Here is a 22,509-nt window from a genome sequence, read left to right as displayed (position 1 = left end):
ATTATAGGGGATGGGACAGGAAAATTTTTGATTTCTGCAGTTGGATAACCTGGGAATGCGTATCGGCGGGTCCTTCCCAGGTCTCACTCCGCAGTCTTCAAAGATCCGGCTGACTTGGGGATCCTGTCCATGGGACAGAGGGGAATCCTGGCTGAGCAGGAACCGGGCAAAAAAGATGGGCACCGCTGTGGCATTGTGGGAAAAAGCTAAAATCCCTGGCTCGCATCCTCCCGCTAACCCGGAGTGAGGAAGGATCTGAAGAAGCCATAAAGTAGGCAGTGAATCTCCCCCTCTCCCCTTTTCACAGCTGCAGAGGCCAGCTGTTGATCCCATCAACGTCTTTTTCCAAGCATCCTTCCCGGCCAACAGCTGTTTTTATAACTCATCTCAGTTCCTTGAATGTCCCCAAAACGAAATTCCAGATTGGGCTGGGCAGGAGATGCTCAGAGGTCAAGACTCCCCTTCTTAGTAGGATCGTGTGTCATCTCTTTTGTGGGTCTCTGCTTTCCGTATATCGGTGTTTCTCAACACGGCTTTCAGACCGGCGCACTTCAGTCCCCAGAATTCCCCAGCTAGCGTGCTTTAAGGAGGGTGGACTACAACTCCCAGATTACTCACCAAGACTGCTTTAAGGTGTGTGGACTTCAAACCCCAGAATTCCCAGTTAAGGTGTGTGGATGTCAACTCCCAGAATTCCCCAGTCCGCCTGCTTTAAGATGGATGGACTTCAAACCCCAGAATTCCCAGTGTGTTAAGCTGTGTGGACTTCCACTCCCAGAATTCCCCAGCCAGCAGACCGACTGTCTTTTCCGCCCCTCCCTCCTGCCTCAATCTGGGTCCCATCCCCATCAAAAACCATGCAAGCACCAGGAGCTATTGTATAAATCGCCTTAAATAAATAAAACAGCTTTTTATTGCTTTGCAGGAAAAACAACAACAAACCATTAATAAACCATAATTAATAATATTAACATAATGCTTATTAAAAAACCCAACGGATACCCAGGCTCTTCTTCCTGGCCCCCCGGGGGACTCGCCGCAGGGTTTCACGAGACCTGGAATGCTGCTGCTTTCACTGCCCGTTAAATTATAACTTAATTAAATTAACTTCGGTCGGCTGTCCCTTTGGCCACAGGATAAAACTGGGGGTGGCATTGAAGGATGTCCCCTCTGGTTCTACAGAGGGCTTAAATAGATCCACCCCTCCAGGGGGAAATTTTGGGGAGACTCTCTGGGATGGGGAGGACTACCGAGGGAAGGAACCGTGCGGGCGCCTGCTTGATTCTCTCAAAAGGGTGCGTGGCCAATTCCCCTTTCCCCGGCTCCTTCCTGCTTCCCCAAAGGGACAAAATAAATAGCTGAAATAATAAATATACTACACAGGAAAGGCCGGACACAAACCGTCCAAAGGTCCAGCCGCAGTACAGAATTGAGCCGCAAGAGAGCTCGGATCCAGCTTTGCAAATTCGCTCTCGTTTTTCTTCGGCTTCTCGCTATTTCTGTTCCACCGAGTCCCCAAGAAAGCTTTTTTTTCCCTCTCCTCTTTTTTGGCTCTGGAAAAGATTTTTCTCGTTTTGTCTTTTCCGTCCATTCTTTCCTCGTTCTGCCCCCCCACCAAAATCTCCCCACAAGTGGGAATTCATTCAACTTGAACAAACCGGTGCTAAATTGAGCCCAGTGGTGACCATTCCTGGCTTTTTCCGTTGCCTTTCCTCCCCTCTCTCCCTGGTCCTAGATCCGGCTCCTGCTTCACTTAGCGTCCAAGCCCATTGTCCGTGGCAAGACGAGAAACAATGTATGTCTTTCGGGCCCGGTTCCCTCGCAATGGGGGGGGGTCCTCTTTGCAAAGACAAGCAAGGGGGAAACCTCTCTCCCCCGGGAGCTCCCGGCCTCCCCCAAGGTGGGGAGAAGGGGGAACGGGAAGAGTTTGAGACCCCTGCCCCACATCCTCGTGTCAAGAGGCCCTATTTGCGCCCTCGTCGACTCTGTAGCACCTCCAGAATTCGGGCCTTTTGCTTCAGCCACTGGTTGGAGAGGCGTTTCGTGGCCTTGGGGAGGAAGAAGGTGTATTTCAGACGAGGGGTCTTCTGATCGGACACCACCAACGCCTGCACGGTGAGTGGCTCTTTCAACGGACCCGGGCCGGTGATCATCTCCATGGGTTTGGTGGCCCCGCTGTAGCGCAAAGTGACGCCGCCCCGGAGGTGGACATCTTGTTCGGAGGGGATCAGGACGTAGTTGCCGTTCAGGGCGTAGGAGCCGTCCTGCCGGCGGAGGGCCAGGTAAATGCCATCACTGGACGAGGGCGAGCTGCTAATCTGGCAGATTAGGATGCTGGTAGCTCCGGCAGGGATGGTGACCACGTCGTTGTAGCCGTACCTGCGGGGCGGAGAAATGAGAGGCAGGGAGGTGAAAGGCTGAACTTGGACAGGAGGGAGATTCAGTACGATGTTTTATTGTTTTATAAGTCGCTCGAGATGGTGGGCGTCCTTAATGCACCTCCCTCCTCCTATTTTCCTCAGAACAACAAACCTGCGAGGTGGGTTGAAGATTCACCTGGCTTTCATGCTTAACCCAGGACTAGAACTTGCCTCTCCTAGTAATCAGCCCAGAGTTATCCAGCTGGCTTTCCTGTCGTAAGGCGGGGCTAGAACTCCCAGTCTCCTGGTGATCGGCCCAAAGTCACCCAGCCAACTTTCATGCCTAAGGCGGGACTAGAATTCCCAGTCTCCTGGTGATTGGCCCAAAGTCACCCAATTGGCTTTCCTATCTTAAGGTGAGGCTAGAACTCACAGTCTCCTAGTGATTGGCTCAAAGTCACCCAGCCAACTTTCATGCCTAAGGCGGGACTAGAATTCCCAGTCTCCTGGTGATTGGCCCAAAGTCACCCAATTGGCTTTCCTATCTTAAGGTGAGGCTAGAACTCACAGTCTCCTAGTGATTGGCTCAAAGTCACCCAGCCAACTTTCATGCCTAAGGCGGGACTAGAACTCCCAGTCTCCTGTTGATCAGCCTAAATCTCCCAGCCAGCTTTCATGCCTAAGGCAGGACTAGGACTCCAGTCTCCTGGTGATCGGCCCAAAGCTTAGAAACCAGGAGACTGTGAGTTCTAGTCCTGCCTTAGGCATGAAAGCCTAAGGCAGGACTAGCACTCACAGTCTCCTGGTTTCTAAGCCAGCACTTTCACCCTGCCATTAAACTCCCCTCCCCCCAGTTCTAAAATAAACAGCGGGACGGGCATTGCAAAAATTTGAAATAAATCGATAAATAAAAGCATCAAGTTTCCCCCTTTTTTTTCATCTGCTTATTTTGCCATATTTATAGCCCACCCCCACCACCCCCAAATCCTACAGGACTTTCAGCCGGGCATCACACAGCAAGAGCAAAATTACAATTACAAAATTAAAAAAGGGTTGAAAAAGAGTCAGCATTTACAGTAACATTTAGCTTTTTTGAGGGGTATCGATTTCCCGTCTCCCCCTCAAATCTCAGGGTGGAGGAGGACCGTCAGCCCTCCCACGTGCCCAGATATTCTGGTGTCACTAACACCCGAAGCAAGTTATAATCGTGCAAGCTCCTTGTACACGTGGCATCGAGATTTATAAAAAAAAATAAGTATACAGGAGGAGTGGTTAGCTTGGCAGCTGGGCAGGCAAGCTTGTTGGACAGAAAAAAATCAAAACCCTTGCTGGATAGGAGAAGGTGACTCATAATTTACAATTTGTAAGAGATTTGGGGGGGGGGGGGTTGTGGAAACCAAAGAGAGAAAAAGAGGCTTTGAAATCACAGGGGATCCCAGCATGTTTACATCTGGAAAAACCAGATGTTCCAGCATGACTTTGCTCGGGCCGCTGCAAAGCTCCAGCCCTTCGTTTTAAAATTGGATTAATCCTCTCGGGGAAAACACGCTTGGATGAACGGTTGGGTCGCAATAAGAGAGGGAAACGTGGAATCCTTTTCGGATTTGAAGGGCTGCCACAAAGAGGAAAGAGGGGGTTCAGTTTATTTTGCAAAGCACTGGAGGGCAGGACAAGAGGCAACGGGTAGAAACGAATCAAGGAGAGAAGCAGCCTGGAATTAAAGCAAAATTTCCTGAGTGAGAGGAAATCACCGGTGGAACAACTTGCCACCAGAAGTTGTCACTGTAGGTTTTTAAAGAAGAGACTGGATAGCTACTTGTCTGAAATGGTAGAGGGTCTCCTGCTTGAGCAGGGGGCTGGACTAGAAGACCTCCAAGGTCTCTTCCAGAATCTATACTGATTCTGAACTGGTGCTTCAGTGCTCTCTGCTGCTAAAAAATGCTAAGGGGGGAACGGTGCAAGCCTCCAGTGATAAGGAAGGAAGGAAGGAAGGAAGGAAGGAAGGAAGGAAGGAAGGAAAAAAATAGCAGAACAACACAGTTGGAAGGGACTTTAGAGGTCTTCTAGTCCAACCCCCTGCTCAAGCAGAAATCTTTACACATTTCAGACCCACGGTTCTCCAATCTCTTTTTTAAACCATCTTTTCAACATCTTAAGCCACTTACTGAGGCTTGGTGAAAGAGCGATAGACTTTGGTGCACCGCGAGTTGTCTCCGCCGCACACCATGCATTTGTCAAACTTCTTCTTGGACCCGATGACGCGGTCGCAGCCGGCGTGGATGCAGCGTCCCTGGACACAGACCGAGGTAGAGTCTGGAGTGCAGGGCGTCCCATCAGCCACCTGAAAAGGAAGAGGCAATCCAGATTTAGACCTGTTGCCTCGATCGGCGGTGTTCCAGATGATGGTGGCCACAGGAGGAGAATTTGGTGACCACCGGAGCACCTCTGGAGCACGATACCCCCAAACGTTCCCGTACGACAAAGACTGAAGGGCCGGTTTCCTGGCTTAGAACTTACCCTTGGCTCCAGTACATAATAGTAGCCCAAGGCATGGGATTGGCAAGTCAGCTTGCATTGATCACGCTTGGCCACACCGCTGTAACGTGGCACCCAGTCCATGGGCGATGGATAATCTTTGAACATGTCCGTTCGGTGGTTATACACAGCACACTGTTGTTCACGGAAAGTCAGAGCTGGAAGGGGGGGAAAATCCCATCCTTGAATTAATTTGGGGGAGGCAGAACAGGTAAAAAGTCCCCTGTCGTACCCTGAGGACTACCTTCTTCCGGTCGCAAGTTGAGGACTTTACCGGTGGTCCTTGACCTACAACCTGCATTGAGCCCAACCTTTCTGTGGCTAAGCGAGACAGAGGTTAAAAGCGGATTTTGGCTTGCTTTCACCACCTTTTTTTGCCACAGTTGTTAAGGGAATCACAGCGGAGTTAGTGTCGTGGTCGTTAAGTGACTCTGAGTTTGATCGTCAGAAGGTCACGTGACCCCCGGGAACCCCGCAACCGTCGTAAATATGAGTCAGCTGCCAAGCATCTGAATTTTAATCACGCCGCCACGGTTATGCTGTAATGGTCATAAGTGTGGAGAAACGGTCCTAAGTCCCATTTTTCCGCCCCGTTGTAACTGAATGAACCATCGTAATTTGAGGACTATCTTTTTTTTTAGATCACTTCCCCCCCCCCCCCACATTCTATATTATTAACCACTGTTGAATAGAAATATATTTTTTTTCTCTTCACCCTAGCAAGCCAAGCGTGTTTCGTTCTGGAATCTCGCTCTGAAATTCCTCCTGGCTTGGAGCGAACATCTGTTGCCAGAGCATAGTTTGGCTCGGGTCTCGCATTCATGGCTGGTCATAACTCGGAAAAATGGGACCCTCCCTTCTGCTGACCCTTTTGTGCTTCGAAATTGTTTTCCCTGGCTCGCATCCTCCCATTGTTCATGGTTTTTTTTTAATGAGACTCTGTTGCACCCATCCCAAAAAACCTTGAAGGTGGATCCTTGGGAGACCTGGGGGCTTTTGGGTGAAATAAAGCACCTTAGCTACAAGTAAGACCAGGAAAGTAGCGAAGATAGATAGATAGATAGATAGATAGATAGATAGATAGATAGATAGATAGATAGATGATAGATAGATAGATAGATAGATAGATAGATGATAGATAGATGATAGATAGATAGATAGATAGATAGATAGATAGATGATAGATAGATAGATAGATAGATAGATAGATAGATAGATAGATAGATAGATGATAGATAGATAGATAGATGATAGATAGATGATAGATAGATAGAAAAATAAATAGATAGATAGAAGAGAATAATATAGATAGATGATAGATAGATAGATAGAAGAGAATGATAGATAGATGATAGATAGATAGAAAGATAGATAGATAGAAGAGAATAATAGAGATAGATGGATAGAAAAATAGAAAGATAGATAGATAGATGGAAGAGAATAAGATAGATAGAGAGATAGATAGATAGAGAATAATAGATTAGATAGATAGATAGATAGATAGATAGATAGATAGATAGATAGATAGATAGATAGATAGATAGATGATAGATAGGAGAGAATAATAGATTAGATAGATAGATGATAGATAGATAGATAGATAGATAGATAGATGAGAATAATAGATGATAGATAGATAGATAGATAGATAGATAGATAGATAGATAGATAGATAGATAGATAGATAGATGGATGGATGATAGATAGAGATTGGAGAGAATAATAGATTAGATAGATGGATGGATGGATAGATAGATAGATAGATAGAGCTATTATATAGATATATAGAGATAGATTAGATAGATGATAGATATATCTCTGAGCTTACCGTTTCCATCTGGGCACTCCTGCACGTTGCAAGAACGGAATTGGGTCCGCTTCCCCTCGCAGTATTTGCCGCCGTTTCGTGGAACCGGTTTGTTGCATTCGCGGGTCGAGTACTGAACCCCACCGCCACAACTGCGGGAACAGTCACCCCACGGCCCCCAGGGGCCCCAACCTCCATTGGTGGGAATCTGCAAAGGTTAGAAGGGATCGAGTGAAGAGAACGGTGCAAAATGCAGAAGAGAATCTTTTTTTAAAAAAACAGCAAACTCGGATCCTGCTTTCTAAATCATAATCACAGAGGGGAGATACATGTAGAATAGAATGTAGAGGATAGAAACAGAATAGAATGCAGAATAGAATAGGATAGGATAGAATAGAATAGAATAGAATGCAGAATAGGATAGGATAGGATAGAATAGAATAGAATAGAATGCAGAATAGAATGGAATGGAATAGAGAATATAGGAAGATAAGAGAAGCGAGAATAGAAAGTAGAATATAATAAGATTCAGAATAGAATAGGATTTAGAATAGAATAGAAAATAAAAAATAATATAGAATAGAAACTAGAACAGAATAGAACAAAAATAGAATAGAATAGAAACTAGAATAGGGAATAGAATAGAATTGAATAGAAAATAGAAAATAATATAGAATAGAAACTAGAATAGAACAAAAAATAGAATAGAATAGAAACTAGAATAGAGAATAGAATAGAATTGAATAGAAAATAGAAAATAATATAGAATAGAAACTAGAATAGAATAGAATAGAAAATAGAATACAATAGAGAATAGAATAGAACAGAAAAGAAAAGAATAGCGGAATGAAGAATTAGGATAGAATAGAAATAGAAATAATAGAAATAGAAATAATAGGATAGAGGGTAGAGAATAGAAATAGAATATAATACAGAATAAAATTAGAGCAGAGCAGAGCAAAAGAATAGAAAATAGAAAAACTGAAAAGAAAACAGGATAGAATGGAATGGAACGGAATGCCTTCTTTGGCCAAACGACCGCTCAGAACTCGCAGGGGGTGGGGAGGGGAAACCTGTACAGGTTTTTCCCGATCCGACACGCCACTTACATTGTAGGCCTTCAGCTGCGTGTGGCTGATGCATTCTCCGCTCATGCAGCTCTTCCCTTCCCCGCAGGGCGTCCCGTCGGCCCAGGGGAAATATTTGGTCTGGCACATGAACTGCCCGTTGATCTGGCCGGTGCACCAGAGGGAGGAGCAGGGCGGGTGCATGTTGGGACAGTGGCGGGATTCGGTGCCAAAGCTCAGCTGGCACTGCTGGTCCACGTTGTAATTGTTGCCAGGGAAGACGGCGGGCAATTTCAGGGGTTCGTGGGGCTTGTCTAAGAGGCAGGAACCTAAACGGAGAGGGAAGAAAGAAATTGAGTTTTTAGAGGTTGCCATATCAAAAATCCAATTTTTTTCAAAATGAGGATCTTTTCTCTGGTGTGAATTATGTACAAATACAGATAGTTCTCGACTTAGAAACATTCGCTAAGCCACCAAAGACATGATGGCACTAGAAAAACGTGACTTATGACCGTTTTTCACACTTACGACCGCTGCAGCATCCCCAGGGGTCATGGGATCAAAATTCAGACGCTGGGCAACCAACTCGTATTTATGACGGTTGTAGTGTCTCGGAGTCGAGTGATCCCCTTTTGCGACCTTCTGGGTGATTTATGACCATTGTTCACAGATGTGATTCATTTTTATGATGGTCATAACACCCCGGGGTCACATGATCCTCTTTTTATGACCACCTCCAAGTCAATAGGGAAGCCGGATTCACTTAACGACCGTGTGATTGATTTAACCACTGCAGCGATTCACTTAACAAACGTGGCAAGAAAAAGTCGTAAAACGGGGCGGAACTCCCTTCACCAATTTCTCGCTGAGCAACATAAATGCCAGGCTATGGTGCGGTTGTAAGTTGAGGAATAGCTGTATTTTATTTTTTACAAATATCTATCTATATATAAATGTGTGTGTGTGTGTGTGTGTTTCAGCATAACTCTGGAACGCCTCGAGCAGGTTCAGCCAAACTTGGTACACAGATGACTTACTCTCTGGAGACAAATACAGTGGGGGTAAGACACCCCTAATAACCCTTGGGGTGTGTGTTCTGTTAAGATACAGCCTGTTGTGACTTCAAATGGCTTCTACTGTACCGCCTTAAAATGGCTTCTACTGTACAGCGCTGTGGAGTTGCCACAGTAACGGCTTCACAATACTCCACAAGGGGGCTCTCTCTCTAGTAAGGGGGAAAATCCAACATTAAAAATTACGTTTGGTCCGGACGTTTCCCCCCTATAAATAAATACCCGGGCATCGGGCAGTTTAAGGAGAATGGTGGGCCAAGAATGGACACGATACGGACGAGAGGAGAGACCGAATTGTACCATGGCCGTTGTCCAAGAAGTCGGTAATGAAGCGACCGCTACACGGGGACCACATCTCGTCAGGATTGACCGGAGACATGACGGAAGCCATCATGTGGCGGGTTTTGCTGTGCCGATTTAGTTCCTTGCAGTGTTTGTCGTCGTCATGCAACATATTGAAGACGTGACCTGTGGGTCGAGAAGGATTATTTTAATTCTGCTTAACCAGAGTTAAGCCACTTCGTTTATTCAGATTAGGGGTATCTGCCGATATGATCCCACTTACCCAATTCATGGGCCGCAGTGAAGGCCGACTGGAGCCCATCATCCTCAACTATGGAACAACTACGGGCCGGATCACAGACGGTGCCCACATCTGCCATGCCCAGGGTACCACAGCTGGAGCGTCCGCAGAGATCCTGCCAGCAAAGAGAGAAACGTGGATTGTGAATTATTGTTTTCCCCTCGCTCCAATGATGAGGCTTAAGTAAGTTCCTCATGTGCCATCGGGTACGAAAGAAACCTATTTTTCAGGAAAAATACAAATCGAGCTAGAAGCGGACATTTCTTTCAAAGCTTTCAAAACTCAACAGCATAACTTATATCTGTAATTGCAGGAATTCTAGGGAATTGAAACGGCAAAGAGGTGCAGTCAAAAGCTGGAAGTGCCTGTTTTTATTAAAGCAATCTAAGTTGATCAAGAATATCCTAGAGTGGTGTTTCTCAGCCTCGGAAATTTGAAAATGGGCGGACGTCAAGACTTGGACTCCCAGAATTCCCCAGAAAAATGCTTTGAGAATGGGTGGACTTTGATTCCCAGAATTCCCCAGAGGCATGCTGGGAGTTGAAGTCCACCTGTCTGAAAATTCCCCAAGGTGGAGAAACACCATCCTAGAAGGAACTTCAGGTAGCTTTTCTTCCAATTTCCTTTTAGGAAATCGATCTTCGGCGCCTGGCCATTCCTGCGTTCTTCATTTTGTGAAAGCGCACATGAGATGCCCTTAAAGACCCTCCCCCAGGTTTTCATTGCCCCTCAAAAGATTCAGGCCTCTTTTACCCAACTCAGGTGCCTGGGAGATGGGACAGGTGGAGCTACTCACCTGTCTGGTGAAGAGAATGGCCGTGTCGAAATGCTCGGGGTCTTTGTCGCTGGCCTTGTTGAGCCCTTTCTGCCAGGCGCAAAAGTTGCGGAGGGTCTCGGCCGCGTTCGAGGTGACCCTCAGCCCGTCCTCGGCTTCTCCGATGACCACCAGCCTGGTCACCACCAAATTGACAGGGTTCCTGACGCTGGGATGGCGGAAGAACTTGGCGGCCGCCGCCATAATGGTGAGCAGGTACGGCTTGAGTCCTGCGCCATGAAACCGCATCATTTCTTCGTCGGCCACCACCAGGGTCTCCACGTAGGATGGGACGGAAGCAAAGCGCTGCGGGGAGGAAGGAAGGCCGAAGAAAGGTTGAGTATAGGCAGTCTGGCCTAGTGGTTAAGGCACCAGGCTAGAAATCAGGAGACGGTGAGTTCTAGTTCCCTCTCAACCACGAAAGCCAGATTTGGGTGAATCACCAGGAGACTGGGAGATCTAGTTCTGCGTTAGCCAGCTGGGTGACTTTGGGCCAATTCCCAGGAGAGTGGGAGTTCTAGCTCCGCTTTCTCCACGAAAGCCAGCTGCCTGACCTTCAGCCAATCCCTCTTTCTCTCATCCCCGCCCACCTCATAAGGAGGAGCACTGTGGGGTCCTTGGTGCTCTCTTGGGCGTGATTATTTCCCTGCAGACGTCTTATCACCCAACTAGGTAACACCATCAGTGCTGGAAGGAAGGATATTTTTTAAGTTCAGACCTTTTCCAGGGCGATTTCAATCAGAGGGGCATTTTGCGGAGGGCGTGCCGGTTTCAAAACCGCAACCGAATCCCCACAAGCTGACTCGATTCGTCTCCCAGCCCCAGCGAAACCCCCCCCCCCCCGTTTAGCTTTTCTCTGGCTCCCTGAAACTCCACTCGGCCCTGCGAGAGTTAACTCTCTCTCTCTCTCTCCGTTGCATTCCAGGCAGCCAAATTTGGCTGCTGCGCTACGACTCTCCCCCCTCCTCCTCCCCGAGCCAAGAAAAGGGCGCGGGGAAGTCTCCACATCTGGCACCAAGCCCTGAATCCCTCAAAACTTCGGTACGGAAGGAGAACAGGCTTGGGAGATGCTGCAGCGAAAGGCTTGCTGTGGGGTTAAGAGCCCTCTAGCACTGTGAGCACAGCTGCATTTCCAGGGGGAGCTGACTCTGGGTGCGCGAACGTCACCCAATTCCTGGGGGTACGAGTCCGCCAAACAGCTCAGAGTTCACACGCCCCAGATTTTGACACCCCAGCCTTTTTGCAGCCATCCCTTATGGTGCATTTAAACCCCCCACATTTCCACACGGGAGCGAGTTGAGGAAAAAAGCAGATGTTGAAATCAGTCGGTTGTCGTGAAAAACCTAATTCCCCCCCTCCTTCCCATCCCATCCCCCCCCCCCCCAAGTCTCTGGCTCAGAAATTCCTTCCTCGGAAAAATCTGCTGTAACAGCCGGGGCGTAGCCGGGGCCAGGCACAGCCTGGGACGATATTCACACAACTGTTAAAACCAGTGGCCAGCTGTTCTTCCTTCCGGGCAAACAAATAGGAGAGGTTTTTCCCCCGACAAGCTGCAAGACAGGTATAGCATCTGCTTTTTCCCCTGTCCAACACTTTGGGATGGGGGGAGTGAGTTTGGGGGTTCGGAGGGAGAAGCCGAAGCCACCCCCTCCAAAATGGAGCGAAAGCTTACGGCAAGTGGGGTCCAGGCTGTGGGGCTGGATTAGACAGTGGCGGGGGTCTCGCCCCGCCTGGAAAACGTCGTCCCGCTTTGGGCATCTTAATTTTTTTTTGTTTATTTTCTTTCGACCGGTTTGTTTGTTTATGTGGTGCCTTTACTATGAATTGGTAAACAATTCGGGGAGGTGAAGGGATCTAATCCTCCTCTTGTTTTCCCCGGCGCAGACAACAACCCTGTGAGGTGGGCTGAGCTGAGAGGGAGGGACGACTGGGTCAAAGCCACCCAGCTGGCTTTCATGACTATTACAAGACTAGAACTCCCCGTCTCCTAGGGATTGGCCCAGAGTTATCCAGCTGGCTTCCGTGCCTGAGGCGGGACTAGAACTCACCGTCTCCTGGTGATCGGCCCAAAGTGACCCAGACAGTTTTCATGCCTAAGGCGGGACTAGAACTCACCGTCTCCTGGTGATCGGCCCAAAGTGACCCAGACAGTTTTCATGCCTAAGGCGGGACTAGAACTCACCGTCTCCTGGTGATCGGCCCAAAGTGACCCAGACAGTTTTCATGCCTAAGGCGGGACTAGAACTCACCGTCTCCTGGTGATTGGCCCAAAGTCACCCAGCCGGCTTTCCTGCTTGAAGCAGAACTAGAACTCACTGTCGCCTGGTGTTTGGCCGAGAATCACCCAGCTGGCTTTCCTATCCAAGGCAGAACTAGAATTCACTGTCTCCTGGTGCCTGAATCCTTAGATCAGACTCTTTTATATTAATAATGACTACAATAAATTGTAGGACCCCGTTTTCAGCTTCAGATCTCCACCTCGCCGCCCCGAGTCCCTTTGTGGAGAGGGAGCGGCCTACAAATTGAATTAATAATAATAATAATAAACCTAGTTCCCAGATTTTCAGTCATCCGTGACTGCAAATCTTAATTTGGGATGCCCTCGTCTGGTCTGTCCCATGTCTGTTCTGGAAACTCAAGTCAATGTTGAGAACTAGACTTCTCTCTTTGCTGCTTTCCAGAAATGATAGTTATGTTATGTCTCTTTACTGGGCTGTCCTTGGTGCTCTCTGAGCCTGGTGGCTTTCTTCAGACATCTCGTGACCCAACCAGGTAACGCTATCAGTGCCACCAACCCTCTTCTCTCGATGTTACCTAGTTGGGTGATAAGAAGTTAGCACCAGTCTTCTTTTCAGCCATATTGCGGTTTAGTCCTTGTTAACTCTGGCTATCCTAGGTGTTTATCTCCTACTTGAGCCATAATTGACAGCCTTCTGGGGCAGGAGGACCCTGCCCCTGCTGGATCTGAGGGATAATCTTGGCACCAGACATGGGCCACCAGGTCTGACGATGACTCTGGTGCTCTGTTGAAGGAACACACGGTAAACTGGGTCCGTGGGATGGAGGAGACACCAAGAAATGTTTTACTCTCCAAATGTGGGATTCTAGACCAGAGAAAGCTGTCTAAGAATGAATGTTCCCTCAGAAGATGCAACCGAGACCTCAACCCACCTGAGAAACCTTGAACATCTTCACCAACCACCCCTTAATGAAGCTGGTGGACTTATCAACCTACCTTGGCTCTCCTGGGAGATGCGCCCATCTTCTCCCACAGCTTTCCTTCTTCGCTGGGCGCGCCTTCCGGCGCCTGCGCGCCGACCCCACACATTGGCCCATCCTCTTTCTCCGACATCTTCTTCCTCACCACGTGGGCCTCGGCTCCTCCTGCCATGTTCGGGGTTCCCCCACTCAGAGGCTGGATGTGATATTCGGTGCCCCGATATTGCAGCACCCCGATCAAAGAGACCCCATCAAAGTTGATTGCCACGATCGATTCCGGATCCGAATTGATTGTCCCGGTGAAGTAGTTGCCCCGTTCGGTTAGCGTGTCCACCACCGGCTTCAATCTGCCCAAATATTGGACGGTCAGGTCCTTGGAGAAAAAGCTAGGGTCTTTCTCTAAATTGAGGGTCAGTTTTTCTCCAAACATCTGCAGTCGAAACGACAGATGTTGATCTGAATTCATGTTATAATCGAGGGAATTTTCATTCTCAAGCATGCCAGATGGGTCTTCCTGACCCCCCAAAACCGTGACATTCAGTTTTTCAGGATAAACGATTTCTTCATCGTATCTGCTTGAATGACCCCTTTGGGCTGTCGAGCAAGCCAGGTTCAAACAGATGATCAGCAGAAGAAACATGGATAATTTGGGGGGGGGACAATCTATTAAAGAAGAAAAAGAGGGATACCCCCAAAACTTTTCTCCCTTGTCGGGGGAAAAACCAGGGATAAATTTAAAAACAAATCCCTTCCACCCAGAGTCACCCAGCAAGAAGGCCGTCGATCATGTAAAGTTGCCCCAGGGATAAATGCAAAATAAAAATGACCAAGGACAGCGTATTCCTTCTCCCCTTTGTTGCAACTTCGAAGTTGATAAAAACTTAACAAAATGGGAGTGGGGAAAAAAAATTCAGATCAAATGAGAAGCGATTCCGCTTTGCTTTTTTTCCTTTTGAAGTTGCCGAGAGAGAGAAATAATTGCAAAATGGGCTTTGACAGATATTCTTCCTCCTTTTCTTTTTCCTAGCTGCCAAAGTTTCCCCTCTCTTCCTGCAGCTGACTTGGGTTTTCTGCGGGATGCAAACGAGAAGTTTTACTTGCTCCGGGCCGCTTCTCTTCTTCCTTCCAGATCTTAGAAAGTACCAAGAGAGAAAATATACATATATATTGTTACCCTTGGCTTTTCTTCTCTTTGGAAATGTAGAATCAAAAAATCGGTTAGAAAAAAAAGAAAAGAGGAATAAACTCGATCCCAGTTAGTTAGTTTTCTCTTCTCTTGTAATCCTCGGCACTTTCTGAGTTTTAAGCGGTGTGGAGGTTGTATACATATCCATGTAAATATATATATATATTGAATTACCCTGCAATTCGCCACGCCTCCTCTATCTTTCCATTGGCTTGCAGAGCTTGGTCCCAAAAAAAAGGATGATGCTCAAAGACGTAACGCTATGAATAAGAGGAAAAAGGGGTTTCCCCCCCTTTTAAAATTTTCTTTTCCTCTTTTTTTTTTTTTTGCATAACAAAAGCAAAGATGCTCTTGAGAAACGGATGGGCTGAGAGATTAACGAAGGATGGGAATTGCAGATGAGTTGGCAGAAATGTGACACACACACACACAGGGAGGGGGGAGGCTGTGGATGGGTGTGTGAGTGTGCAAATGGGGATTTTCCTTTCCCCCTCCCCACTTCCCCCCCCCCCAAAAAAAAATTCTGGCTGGACAGATCTCGTCTCTAAGGATGAGAAATCTTGGAAGTGGAGTCAGCTTCCCTGCCTCTCTCCATCAACGTTTTAAGCCGTTCCTTCTTGTCAAAAGTGAAGCAATTTCTCGGGAGTGGATCTGCTCCGGTGGGAGAATGCAAACTTTCTTAAGTTGCCAGTCCACAAGGGTTCGCCTAGAAAAGCTTTCGAATCGTTGGAGGTTTTCGCGGGAGGTGGGGGCAGAAAGAACGTAAATCACTTGGACCCTGGACGCAGCTCTCCCCCTTCCTTTTTCTAAGTCTTGACCATGAGATGACATTAAATTAAATAAGAAGTTTTGGATTGATCAATCATTGGAAATTGCATCTTGTCAAAGCAAAAAAAATCTCCTTGAATCTTATGAATTATGTTGGTTTATGTGCGAAAGCCGGCTGGGTGACTTTGGGCCAATCACCAGGAGGCTGGGACTTCTAGTTCTGGCTTAGGCATGAAAGCCAGCTGTGTAACTTTGGGCCAATCACTCTCTCTTAGCCTAACTCACCTCGCAGAGTCGTCGTTATGGGGGAAAATAGGAGGAGGAAGGAGAATTGGGCGTGTTCACCGCCTTGAGTTATCTACAAACCATAGTAAAGGCGGTATAAAAATAAATAAAAATAATAATGCACCTGATCACTAGGGGCAGCGCAGGGGAAGGTGAACAAGGCTAGCTCTTGGCTGCCATCTAGCGGTGACCTTGCTTTTTGCAAGCCGAATCTGGAAGCCCTACTGTTTTGTGGTCATTGCAACCATCTCGTGAACTTTTTGAAGCTATCTTCTGCGTAGAGAACGTAAGAGTTTCATGGCCTCCTCGCTCCCCGTTTTACCAACCATGATTGGGTGTGTGGCAACCTTCTAATTTCCAGTACTTTTTAGATCTTTTCTCCATGGTTGATTGGCAGTGTGTCCTCTTCACCACCAAGGTCAACAGATGTTTGTAAAGCCACCACGAACATGTTCTGAGGCGTGGCCTTAGGGTTTCTCATCCTAGGAGGAAGTTCTCTGTTTCAAAGATAAGAATTCTTGATTTTTTTCAACGGCACCGTTTGGGAGTGGTCCATATGCTCTCGGTGGGGTGGGGATTGAAGCCACCTCATTCTCCCTTTCTAATTTTTTCCTCCTAAAACAAAGAGATGTGAGCTCGGAGACTCCAAAACACGTCAAATCATTTGGAATCAAGACATCTCTCTTGGAGATACAACCATCGTTGCAAAACCAGGAGAACATCTAGTCCTGGACGTTTCCGACGCTTGGATTTTCATCGGGATTCCTGTATTTTTTCCCCCCACTGCCTAGGGAACATATGTGAGAATCCCTTTCCAGAATTTATTTTTATTTTCGGCGCTGTGCTTTCGTGGTTCGGGGTGACGTGGCCTCCCGGTGACGTGGGTGACATGCCTGATGGAACATCAGCTCGTCATTGGGGATTCTGACCCGTCCCAGACGGTTCTGGTCAGAAGAGGACCATGGGAGGGGTGCGTCTCGTTCATCCGACAGCTCTTTGCTACCTTCCCCAGAGAGCGGGGAAGATGGATCTGCTGGGAACGGAGTGTCCCCATTTTCTCCACAATCTCCCTCGGGGCTCTCCCAAGAAACTGGGATGGAGGCCAAAGCTAACTCTGGATCCCAAGGCAGCTGTGTCCAGAGGTTAAGACCCCGGAAGGAGGAGGAGGAAGAAAGCAGCTGCTCCAGGAAAAGTCTGTCTGGACTTTGCAGCTGTCTTTCTTTCTTCTTTCTTCTCTCATTTCTTCTCTTTCTCTCTTCTCTCCCTTTATTTTGTGTTCCTTTCTTTTTCTCTTTCTCTCTCTCTTTCATTCTTTCTCTTTCTCTCTCTGTTCCTTCCTTTTTCTTTTTCTCTTTCCTCTTCTCTCTGTTCACTCCTTTCTTTCTCTCTCTTCCTCTATTTTTTGTCCCTTTCTTTCACTCTTTCTCTTTTTCTTTCTTTCCTCTCTCCTTCTTTCTTTCTTCCTCTTACCCCTTTTCCTCCTTCACTTCTACTGATTCCTTCCTTCCCCCCTCCCTTCCCTCTAATCCTCCCTTCCTCTCTTTCTCTCTCTCTCTTCCTTCTTTCTCTCTCTTCCTTTTCCTCCTTTGTTTCCTCCTTTCTCTCTCTTTCTCTCTCTCTCTTCCTTTATTTTTTGTTCCTTTCTTTCTTTTCTGTTTCTTCCTTTACTTTTGTTCCTTCCTTTCTTTTTCTCTTTCTTTCTTCTTTCTCTTTCTTCCTTTTTCTCTCTTTGTTCCCTCCTTTCTTTCTCTCTTTACCTCTCTCTCTTTCTCTCTTTTGTCCTTTATGTTTTGTTCTTTTTTCTTTCTCTCTCTCTTTCTTTTTTCTCTCTCTTTCTTTGTTCCATCTTTTGTTTTTCTTTCTTTTTCTCTTTTTCTTTCTTTCTTTCTTTCTTTCTTTCTTTCTTTCTTTCTTTCTTTCTTTCTTCTCTCTCTCTTTCCTCTATTTTCTGTACCTTTCTTTCTTTTTCTCTTTTTCTTTCTTTTTCTTTCTTCTCTTCTTTCTTCCTCTTACCCCTCTTCCTCCTTCACCCTCCCTTCTTCTCCTTCTTCTTCCTCAACCTCCTTCTACACCTCTACCCTTTCCTTCATTCCCTCCCTCCCTCTTTTTTTCATTTTCCCTTCTTTCTCCTTCTCTTCCCCTTCCTCTTCTTTGCTTCATATGTTTCCTTTCCATCTTTCTGCCACCGATATACCTTATCTTCCCAGCAAAATTGAGCATCCTTATCATTAGGTGATCAAAATTCAGATATTGGCAACTGGCATGAAAAGACAATGGAGGAAGCCGGATTTGCCTTACGGTGACCTCGTGCTTCACTTAACAACCACAGCGCTTGGCTTAACAAACCGTGGCCAAATGGTTGCGAAATTGGATGCCACTCACTTAATAACCCCCCCCCCCCCTAAAAAAAGATTCTGATATCCTCCATTGTGGTCGTAAGTCGACCTGTAACGTGGGGAAGGGAGCGATGGGCCAGTCTATCCTTCTGTGTTGGGAAGAGATCCACTTTGGGACCGTGGATCCTTTCCAAACCACGTCGATTCCAGCCCCACTAAATGGCTGAAACAGCATTCACGAGACCCTCGGTTTGTGGCCGTGAGGTTCGAGCTGCTGTTTCAGCCATGAGTCACATAAAATATCTCAACAACAATTGTCTACAAAGTTCATCACAATAGATCCATGCGGTTCTTTCGACCTCCTTCGCCTGGCTTCTCTCCCCTCGCGCCTTTGTGTCTTTCTCTTTGTCCTCCGCTGACCCCTGATTCACTCCCTTTTTCCGCTGCAGCTCGGGGGGGGGGGGGGCAACTGGACTCTCGGTGTTGAGAGGGTCTTCCAAAGCGATTCGAGAACATTACTAGGGGTTGGGTGACCCTGTTAGAACCCTCAGGGTTACAAAAATCACGTCAAGGATCTTTATATTGTCCTCATCAGTGTCCAGCACTTGTCTTCTTTGCTCATGTTCTCCCCTCTTCTCCTTCTTCTGATTTTGTTTATCCTCCTCCTGCGTGTTCATTTTTCTCCTCCTCCTCCATCATCTCACCTTTACCATCACTTTCTCTTCCTCCTCCTCTTCCTCCATTGTCTTCCTCTTCTCTTCTCCTCCTCCTGCATCACCTTTTCCATCTCCTTCTCTTTGTCCTCCTTCTTCTTTTCCATCTTGTCCTTCGCCATCTTCTCCTCCATGTTCTCCTTGTCAATCTTCTCCTCCTGTTCTTCTTCTCCTTGTTCTCCTCCTTCTCCTTCTTTTCCATCTTGTCCTTCTCCATCTTCACCTCCATCTTCTTCTCCTCCTTCTTCTTTTCCATCTTCTCCTCCTCCTCCTTTTCCCTCTCTTTCCTTCTCCATCTTCTCTTCCTCTCCATCTCCCTCCTCTCTCCTACATGTTCTCCTTCTCCTCCTTCCTCTCCATCTTCTTCTTCTCCTCCTCTTTCTTTTCCATCTTGTCCTTCTCCATCTTCCTCTCCATCTCCATCTTTTCCTCCATGTTCTCCTTCTCCTCCTTCTCCTTCCTTCTCCATCTTCTCCTTCACCTCCTCCTCCTCCCCCCTCTTCTCTGCTACTTCATTTCTCTTCCCCTCCTGATCTTTCAACCTCCTGGCTAATTGTTTCCGAAGTGTTTCCTTTGGCTTATTCTCTGTGTCACCCACCACATCTGTTCTCCCGGCCCCTAGGTCCTCCTCCTCCTCTTCACCCCCCCCCATCAACTTTTAAAGATTTATTTCTTGCACAGCTGGGACCTACAGGAACGACGAGAAGTGGGATCTTGTTGCAATCTGGATCCTGAAGCAAACTCTTGATGCTTTGGCACACCGGCTGCCAATCTCATTACCCCAACTTTTTTTTTTTTTGCCCGACGCTTCTTTCTTGGAAATTCGCAGCCTTCCTGCTTCTCCTTTTTCTCTCCAGTTGAATTATATCCAATTTTATTTTATTTTATTTTATTTTTTGCATCAGGCGAATCGATACCGTGGAGTTAGGAAGGGCCTGTTTTTCACCCTTTTCTCTCCCAAATCCAACTTTTCCCCCTCCTTCCCATATACGTGCCATCTGAAGCCCAGCCAAGGATTGAGACAAGGAAGGTGGGTCTGACATTTTTAATAGCTCTGCAGATATGCAGGGAAGCGAATTGGAATATCCTAAGAGGCTGCCAATATCCAGGGTGCTTTTGCAAAGAAGAAGAGGGAAGGGCCAACCTATTTTCCAAAGCACTCGGGCAGGGATTGCAAATCTTTTCAGCACCCAGTGCCCAAGCCGGAATGCACATGTATGTCCATGCCCATGTATGTGGATGGGCTGGGCTGCCGGAAGCCCAAAGACCAGCTGGCTGGCACGCACATACCTGTTTTAGGCCGTTTTTCAGGGTGTTTTCAGGCTGTTTTACAACCTGAAAATGCCCCAAAAAACCCAGCCTATAATGCCCCCAAAGGACAAAGAAAGCCAGCCTGAAAATGCCCCCAAAATGGCCAAAACAATCAGCCTGAAAACAGCCCAAAAATGCCCAAAAAACCCAGCCTGAAAATGCCCCCCAAATGGCCAAAAAATGGCCAAAAACCCAGCCTGAAAATGGCCCAAAATGGCCAAAACCCCAGTGTGAAAATGGCCAAAAATGCCCAAAAACCCCAGCCTCAAAATGACCCCCAAATGACCCAAAAACCCAGCATGAAAATGGCCCCCAAATGCCCCCAAAATGCCCAAAAATCCCAGCATGAAAATGCCCCCCAAATGCCCAAAAATCCCAGCATGAAAATGCCCCCCAAATGCCCAAAAATCCCAGCATGAAAATGCCCCCAAAATGGCCCAAAAATGCCCCCAAAACCCAGCCTGAAAACGTCCCCAAAAAAGGTCCGAGAAACATCCTTTTGGGAGAGGGGATATTTTGGGGGGTTTTAGGCTATTTTTCGGGGTGATTTTGGTCATTTTGGGGGCCATTTTCAGGCCGTAAAACAGCCTGATAACGCCCCCCCAAAAAAACACTCTTGGAGGGGGGCATTTTTCGGGCTGTTTTCAGGCTGTTTTTAAGTTTGCCATCACAGCCTTAGGGGGTGACCTGATAGCAGGGTTCCAATATCTCAGGGGCTGCCCCATAGAAGAGGGGGTCCACCTATTCTCCAAAGCACCTGAGGGTAGAACAAGAAGCAATGGATGGGAAATAATGAAGGAGAGAAGCAACATAGAACTAAGGAGAAATGTATTGAAAGTGAGAACAATTAACCAGTGGAACAGCTTGCCACCAGAAGTTATGAGTGCTGCATCACTGGAGGTTTTTAAGAAGAGACTGGACAACCATTTGTCTGACATGGTGTAGGGTCTCCTTCCTGAACAAAGGGGTTGGACTAGAAGACCTCCAAGGTCCCTTCCAACTCTGTTACCCTGCGATCCTAACTCCAGGTGGCAGGACAAGAAGCAACGGTTGGAAACTAATCCAGGAGAGAAGCAACCTAGAACCAAGGAGACATTTATTAAGAGTTAGAACAATTCATCAGTGGAACAACTTGCCACCAGAAGTTGTGGATGCTCCCAACACTGGAAGTTTTGAAGAAGAGACTGGATAAGCATTTGTCTGAAATGATGTAGGGTCTCCTGCTCGAATGAGGGGCTTCGACTCATATTAATGACGGTGGCAGGGTCCTGGATCCCCTTTTGCAATCTTCTGACAAGCCAGATTCGCTTAACAACCGGGCAACTAACCAAACAAACGCCACAATCCGTTTAACAACGTTGGCCACAAAATTCGTCAAACGGGGCAAAGCCAATGTTTCGCTTCGCTTTCACATCCATTCTGGGCTTGTGGTCGTAACTTGAGGATTGTCTGCATTACGGAAGGGCGAGTCGCAGCTCACCGCTTCCCTCCTCGCCGTTTGGCGCTAAACTAAAACCTTCTAACCTTTGGGACTCACCGCCGCGATATCTATTTATTGGCCTATATTTGGCACAGAAGTTGAGTCTGGGGAAAAAAACAAAACACGGATCTGGAAGAATCATTTCGATCGGGTTTCCCCCCCCCCCCCTCTGGGTTTTAGAGAGGAAGGAGAGGGAGGTGTGGAGATCCGATTATTCACACAGCTAAGGAAGGAAGCCTTGGCTATCCGCTCCGGAACCGAATCTCATTTCCGCTTTTTCCCCACAGATTGTGAAAAGGTGATTCAGAGGTTTTGGGGGGGCTGGGGGGGAACGAAAGAAAGTCTGCAGAGAAAACTGTGCCTTAAAAAGGGAAAAGCTGCAACAAATGCTCTGCCTTGCACGTCGGCAACAAAAACCAGAGCACCAAATTGGGCGTATACGACCTCATAGACGAGCGTCGCTCTGTCGAGGACCTTGGAGTCCTCGTCTCAAACGATCTAAGCCCCAGAGCCCACTGTAACAGCCTTGCTAAAAAGGCATTAAGAGTTCTTAACCTAATTTTGTGAAGCTTCTTCTCCGGTAAGATTGTACTGCAAACTAGGGCATGCAAAACCTTTGCCAGACCAATCCTCGAATACAGCTCGTCTGCCTGGAATCCACACTGTATATCGGACTTTAATACGAGTGAGCGAGTCCGGAGGTATTTCACGAGAAGTGTCCTCCACGCCTCTGCTCACAACAGAATCCCGTATGCCACCAGGCTCCAAATTTTGGGCTTAGACAATCTGGAACTACGCTGCCTACGCTCTGAGCTAAGCGTCGTACACAAAATTGCCTGCTACCACATCCTACCTGTCAACGACTACTTCAGCTTCAACCACAATAATACACAGGCAAACGATTGTTACAGACTCAAAGTAAATCGCTCCAAACTCGATTGCAGAAAATACGACTTCAGCAACAGAGTGGTC

The 22,509-nt window shown here is 47.3% G+C and overlaps 1 protein-coding gene across 1 annotated transcript; it reads right to left on the bottom strand.

The window, feature by feature from the left end:
* Nucleotides 1-895: 895 nt before the first annotated feature.
* ADAMTS4 (ADAM metallopeptidase with thrombospondin type 1 motif 4) lies at nt 896-14,794 on the bottom strand. Its single transcript, XM_081968152.1, has 9 exons — nt 13,475-14,794; nt 10,222-10,545; nt 9,408-9,540; nt 9,143-9,310; nt 7,812-8,098; nt 6,724-6,910; nt 4,878-5,053; nt 4,526-4,701; nt 896-2,379 (listed from the first exon to the last, which is right to left on the bottom strand). Exons 1-9 carry the CDS (start codon nt 14,096-14,098, stop codon nt 1,965-1,967), a joined length of 2,490 nt encoding a protein of 829 aa, XP_081824278.1. The 5' UTR covers nt 14,099-14,794; the 3' UTR covers nt 896-1,964.
* Nucleotides 14,795-22,509: the final 7,715 nt, after the last annotated feature.

This window comes from Natrix helvetica (assembly GCF_964273705.1).
Source record: "Natrix helvetica genome assembly, chromosome: 16".
Lineage (NCBI taxonomy): Eukaryota > Metazoa > Chordata > Lepidosauria > Squamata > Natricidae > Natrix > Natrix helvetica.
Note: the sequence above shows the minus strand (reverse complement) of the source record. Positions and strands in the feature narration are given on the sequence as shown.

What these genes read in the sequence shown, in the direction of transcription:
- ADAMTS4 (XM_081968152.1), bottom strand. Translation starts at nt 14,098, where the DNA reads ATGTTTCTTCTGCTGATCATCTGTTTGAACCTGGCTTGCTCGACAGCC. An exon ending in CCATTCTCTTCACCAGACAG is followed by an intron (nt 9,541 to 10,221) that starts GTGAGTAGCTCC and finishes CTTTGCTGGCAG; the next exon opens with GATCTCTGCGGACGCTCCAG. An exon ending in ATTATGTACTGGAGCCAAGG is followed by an intron (nt 4,702 to 4,877) that starts GTAAGTTCTAAG and finishes CTTCCTTTTCAG; the next exon opens with GTGGCTGATGGGACGCCCTG.